This window comes from Galeopterus variegatus, unplaced genomic scaffold, assembly GCF_000696425.1.
Source record: "Galeopterus variegatus unplaced genomic scaffold, G_variegatus-3.0.2 Scaffold848, whole genome shotgun sequence".
NCBI lineage: Eukaryota > Metazoa > Chordata > Mammalia > Dermoptera > Cynocephalidae > Galeopterus > Galeopterus variegatus.
Genome location: NW_007726959.1, coordinates 223,451 through 229,999, shown reverse-complemented (window position 1 = coordinate 229,999; position 6,549 = coordinate 223,451). Strand labels below are relative to the sequence as shown.

At 41.5% G+C, this 6,549-nt stretch overlaps 1 protein-coding gene across 1 annotated transcript in view; it reads left to right on the top strand.

The window, feature by feature from the left end:
- Positions 1-6,549, top strand: part of TMCO3 (transmembrane and coiled-coil domains 3) — a 54,097-nt gene that overhangs the window by 10,725 nt on the left and 36,823 nt on the right. The window contains exons 3-6 of the mRNA XM_008572923.1: positions 400-579; positions 1,439-1,630; positions 3,022-3,150; positions 5,578-5,670. Of these exons, the coding sequence (XP_008571145.1) occupies positions 400-579; positions 1,439-1,630; positions 3,022-3,150; positions 5,578-5,670 (594 nt within the window). The remainder of the gene's footprint in view (positions 1-399; positions 580-1,438; positions 1,631-3,021; positions 3,151-5,577; positions 5,671-6,549) is intronic.

Genomic DNA, 6,549 nt, shown 5'->3' with positions numbered 1-6,549 from the left:
GGTAAATAGACGAGGATCACAGTTGTTTCTAAAATACCATTGTACCTCATGAACATTATACACACAATACCCGGAACATAATTAGTGTTAAATAAGTGATTTTTGGATGAATAGGTGACCTTTGGAAATGATAAATTCTTTCTATAGTAATATATTACATTTGGTTATGTAGATGTATAAACAGCTTTCTCTTAACATTTTGCTAAGCTCAGTTACGTTTGAGTAATCTGGGGCACTTGACTCTGGCTGAGCAGAGTTGGTATTATACATAAATGAACAGGGTGTCTGACGTAGAGGGCGGCTGATTGACTTAGGCCAGGTACCTGAATGGATGTAAGAAAGTTATATCCTGGTTTATTTCTTAATTAATCTTACTCTTCATTTTTTATAAATGAATAGGAAGAGACAGAATATGTGGAACTTCTGGCAGCAGAAAAGCATCAAGCTGAAGCCTTTAAAAATATGCAACATCAAAATGAAAGCCTGTCCATGCTTGATGAAATCCTTGAAGACGTGAGGAAGGCAGCAGATCGTCTGGAGGAGGAAATCGAGGAGCACGCTTTCGATGACAATAAATCAGTAAGCCGCGCTCCTGGCACTACTGAGCTGCTTACCCAGCTCAGTGGTGTGATGTTGTTCACATGCAGATCGAAAATGAAGACAAACTAGAACACATCTGTGTCATATAGAAAATGATTCAATTTGGTCTTGCACAAGTAAGCTAGTTATCTTTTCTTTTCTTTTCACACTTTTTAATAACTGCAGTCAGTTTCCCCTTATCAGTGGCTCGTCCCCGTTTCCGTGCTTTGCCACTCAGGTAGATTGGGACTCCGGTCTCAAGAAAGCTTGGACAGGTGGGCTTCAATGCTGATCTGCTGGGGGCACAAGAGACTCCACAGAAATTGATCCTCATATCTGAAGCAGGATTCTAGGCTGCTCACATGTTATAATATGTTCACGATTCCAAGGAAAAAATTGGGATTGATGCTGAAAATTGACTGTGGGTCTTGGTGTGGACTCACAAAAGAGTTAGGTAATTAAAAACAAAATCGGAATAAGATTAGAAGATTAGAGAAGAAAGGGGAGAGAATAAAATAGAATGAAAGAAATCGGAAGTTTTAAAAATTTACTAATTATGAATTAGAGAACTCATAAGTATTTTAAGGGCTATGAGTTTTTGAAAGAATGCCCTAAATCAGGTGAAGGGGATGTTTGGAAGTAGCAGGAATCCTGAACATTTTCATTCTTAAGTTACTTCTTTAACTGAAAATTTTCGTGATTTGGGCTGATGAGCATTTACTGGTCTTCTGTCACAGTTGAGAGAATGCTGAGACTGAAAGACGCTTCCGTCATTCTTCTGTGTAGCATTTGCTCTCTAAGAATTCAACTTGGAAGCTTTTACTTGCTCTTCATTGCAAAATATTGGTTATCGTTACAGGTCAAAGGGGTCAATTTTGAGGCAGTTCTGCGGGTGGAGGAAGAAGAGGCCAATTCTGAGCAGAATAAGACACGACGGGAAGTGGAGGACAGCTTGGGCCTCAGTATGCTGATTGACTCTCAGAACAACCGGTACATTCTGACCAGGCCCAGAGACGCGACCATCCCACGTGCAGACCGCCACTTCCTCCAGGTGCAGGCGGCCGCTCGGCTCCCGGTGCTGTGTTGGCGAGCATGGGCTTGGCTTCGAACCATGCCCTGCTCCATAGCCTTCGAAACATAGCCTTACTCCTCACAGAGACTCTTCTGGAATTCCCCATGCTTTCTGTATTTCAGACTTCCTCTCCTAATTGTTAATTTTTTTCTAAAGGAATAAGGCATTTTATATTTAAAATGGAAATTAATTTTGTTTTTGAGAATTTGGATGCCTTTTTGAAATTAGGAGTTACTGCGATGGGATTAAAGCCTTAGCTGTCTAAAGCCTGTTCACCAAAATAGAAAATCCTTACAAGGCAGAGATGTTTTGGCTAGGGAGTCATCTATGGCTTTATTTAGACATGGGGTGCAGAGTGAGAGAACTCCAGCGGTGCCTGGCATTCCACATGGAGGGAGGTTCACATCTGTGTCCTCCCAGGAAATCTGTCTAGGCAGGGGCTATGGAATTAATTGCTTGAAGTTGAGAGTGTTTTGGTTCAAGGCGATCACTCTGGAGTAAATTCCAAGAGAGTTACAGGGTGCAGCCCCATCAAGGAAGCCTGGCAGGATCTGATAAACTGTCAGGTCTCTAGCAAAAATCCCTAATCCTGCAGCTTTGTACAGGAAGAGAAACCCAGCCAGAGAACCCAGTCTTAAAGGTAGTGCCGACAGTCTAAAAGGAAGAAGACCCACCATACCCAAGGGCTCTTACCAGGTGCTGAACCTGTATCCACAGCCTCGGTCGCTTTCCTTAGTGGTGACTGGGATGGGCACTGGCTCAGGCCTAGTCTGCCGATTGATACATCAGCACCCTCCATGAAGGGGGGTGGGCATCTGCACTGTAAAGTTAGTTCTTTTTCCCTTGTAATGAGTATGCAGCTTTTGGGAAGATGTCTTGAGACCATGTGAGTACCCTGTTCCTCATCAGACTCCCACCCCATCGTTTTCCCACCTCTGACGGTTCTTGTCTGCATTGGCTATGAGATGATGGTTATAGTGACTTCGTATGGTGGGAAAACCAGCGGGGAAGGTGTCTGTGCCGCAGTCAGAACACCAGCTCTGAAGGTTTCCTGGGTGAGAAAACTCAGTGGAATTCCAGAACTCAGAATTCTTATCACACACTTGTGGGGCTTAAGCAGAACAGACAAATTTTGCTATAGTCGTTAGGCCATGAGAAACCAGCTTCATCTACTCCCAGAACAGGTTCTTAGCGTTTCCAGCTTCTCTGGGATGCACAGAAGTAGCAAACACTTCTCCAAGGCTCCTTGTCTGTCCTTGTTCCTAATGAAGTCAGGGAGCGAAGTCCCGTCCTGCCACCTCAGTGCGCCAACCCTCTTCTTACCAACTGTTACTCAATTCTTTTTCTCATTTGTTTCATTCTTACCTTAGGACATTGTTACCATAGGAATGTTGTCTTTACCTTGTGGCTGGCTGTGCACGACAGTAGGACTGCCTACGATGTTTGGGTATATTATTTGTGGTGTGCTTCTGGGACCTTCAGGACTGAACAGTATTAAGGTAAGAACACGTTTAACTATTTTAGTATCTGCTTAATAGAATATAAAAGAAACATTCATGAAGACTAAAGTTTTAAATTTGAATGAATGAGAATACCAATTTTTTCTAAAACATATCAAAGATGTCCTTTAAAGTTTCATAAGAAATCTTCTCTAAACATAAGGAAGTTCATTTTGTTCATTACTGGAAGGGTTTCTTGGCTAGAAAAAATAACCCAGTTCATTTTGTTAAATTATATTAGTTTTAAAGATTCCATTTCCAGATTATTCAGACCACCCTTCACACACTGAAAGCAACTAAAAGTGCTGGATTAAATGTATTTTTAAGCAATTCTTAACGCATGGATAAGCCGATAAGAAGCCTACATCTTGAGAGGCCCAGAGCCCCATTTGTCAAGGCTGTTTGCCGAGCAGATTGATGGGAGCTCCATTACACGCGACAGCACTTCTGACAGGAGGGAGGGTTCCAAGTGTGTCATCTAAATCCATGCAACATGGATGAATGGGATGAGGGTGCCTGAGTTCCGAGAGGGAACAACTTGGGATGGTGGAAAATAAGCCACAGACCCAGCCAGACCTCCCTGACTACAAGTCCGTCTCTGTTGCTTATAGCAGAACACCCGAGACTGGGTGATTTATAAGGAAATAAAACTTATTCTTCACAGTTTCGGAGGCTGGGCAGTCCACAGTCCAGGGAACACATCTGGGGAGGGCCTTGTTCTTGATAGTGACTCTTCACAGCAGTACAGAGTGTCGCATGGTGAATGGGCTGAGCAAGAGAGAGCTGACCTGCTTACTCACTCTCCTTATAAAGCCACCAGACCCACACCGTGATAACTCATTACTTCACCAATGGATTAATCCATTCGCTAGAGCACAGTCCTCACAATCTAATCACCCCATAAAGCTCCCACCTTTTGATTACCATAGTAGGATTTCCCACCCTCTTAGCACTGTTACAATGGAGATTAAGTTTCCAGTGAGTTTTGGGGGGCCATTCAGTCCAAGCACTGACACTCCCCTGGTGAGTAGACATTCCCTCTGCTGCTAATGAATGAAACTTGAACCTGATAGGAAGAACCTCAGGGATTTCCCCAGACAGAAGAACAGCAGAAAGGGTCAGAAGAAGTAATCACAGAGAACTAAGTGGAACAGCAAGTCAGCACCGGCCAGGTGAAGGGCAGTTGTGCTCAGCCACCACAGGCCAAGGGCCCTTAACTTAGGGAGCAGGTAACTAACCGGAAGTGGGACTGCAGACCTGCAGGTGAGTTGGGCTCCACGTGGCTGTTTTAATTCAATTTTTTGAATAGGCATTTTTCCTGTGATTCAAAACAATGTAAAAAGCTGCAGGTGAGAAACCTCTCTGAGCCCTCGTCCCCCCTCCCTTTCCAGAATATTTGCAAATAAAAGCAAATGCAAATTATTCTTTTTCCTTTTTCTTCTTAACTGCAAAGGTAACTCATAGCAAAGAATTAAGGCTAAATAACTGAGTGATATATCCAACTGGATACTGTATATAATTCTTAATAAATAAGCTATGCCATGGAAAAATAATGTAATTATAAATAGACCAAGATGAAAATCCAAGAGTATACTAGCCAGAAGTGGGGGGTGGTTCATGGCAGAAGTATAATTGTACCAAAATATTTATCTTTTACTAGTAAGAAGTTGATAGATTTTCATTTACTAAGTTAAGAAATATAGGTTTAAGTATGTTATTTTGAAGACTTGAGTCACAGTCTGATTAAATAAAGGGAAGGAAAAAAAAGTAATGGTAAGAAAGCATAAAAATCAGAAGATAGAATAAATGAGAGCAAAGATCTGGTATAACAGTAAGTATAAGTGAAGTAAACTCCTCTATTAAAAGATGTAGGTTACCAGATAATGTCAGGAAAAAAGTACTATAAACAGGGATTCACTAAAAATAAAGCAACTAAGAAAGTTTAGGGAAAAGATGCAAATAAGAACAGGGCAGTTTCACAGTAGTAGTAACTGACCAACCGAGTCAGCTCATGGGGTCAGGACCGTGTGTGTGAGATAGATGGGCCCTGAATGTAGCCACAGTGAAGCTCCAGCAGTAAGGTGTAAACTCAGGCTTAGTGCCTGGCCATCCCCCCGCAAAGGCTAAAGAGAGGAACGGACGGAGATGAAAGGGACAGTGAATTTGGAACTAGCTGAATTCGCAAGCTAGAAAGCACAGTGAAAGTAGATATTCCTCTGGCGAGTCAAGAAAAAAGGAAGGAAACACCACAGTCAGGAAGTCATAATTATCTCAGATATAGAAGAAATCCAAGAATTTGTTTCTTATAATAATAGTGGGTTTGGGGGGACATTCTCACTGAGTGTATTAGTACACGATTGTTGGTTAAGTACATTTAATATGTTAAACCTAAAAAATGACATGGTTTTAAATTTTCTTGTTTTTCAGTCTATTGTTCAAGTGGAGACATTAGGAGAATTTGGGGTGTTCTTTACTCTTTTTCTTGTTGGCTTAGAATTTTCCCCAGAAAAGCTGAGAAAGGTAAGGACCCTAATCAATCTGTTATTGTCCGTAAGCAACTTCATATCATATGGTTTTGGTTTATTTGCTTTTAACATTTGTTGATTACTTGGCTATCAAATTAAATATTTTCAGAATAGAATATGATATTTTAATTTGATATTATTATGGTTTTTTATTTTTTTAGTTTTTTTGGTGGCTGGCCGGTATAGGGATCCAAACCCTTGACCACAGTGTTATGACACTTACCCCAGCCAACTGAGCTAACTGGCCAGCCTGTTTGATACTATTTTTGGAACATAAATTTGAAAAGATAAAAAATGTTAGGTTTGAAAAAGTGGAACTTGAGTCAGTAATTTGAATTAGCTTTCATGTGGCTAATTCCAGGAAAGTTCTGAGAGGTAATATGTTTGAACTTTTGAATAGAGATCCCTCCAGGAAGGTGCAGAACTGTTACAGGGTGACGTGTCTTAGAGACTGAACATTCAGTGTCTTACTGTAGAAAAAGATGCCCAGGCTGGAAGTGAATTAGTTAAAAGGTACTTTGTCTTTCAATAGACACCTCTCAAGAGGAAATTAGCTGATTAAAAGGTGGGCAGAGAGAGAAAATGAACACTCTGGGTAACCAAAAGAAGAAGTAAATTAATACCAAGCAGATACCATTTTACCTGGAGTACTAACTGGAATACTAATGTCAAGTTGGCAAGAAGTTTTAATGCTGTGAGGGGTAGTAAAATAGGCACTCTTGAGCCACATCAGTGAGTCACACTGGTACTGCGGTTTTGGAGCACAATCTAGCAGTTCGAAGAGCCTTAAAATGTTTATATCCTTTGGGGGGTAAAAAATGGCGACGGGTCTGGAGCGCCCGCGTCAGGAAACAGCGCGATCCTGAGAGCTGTG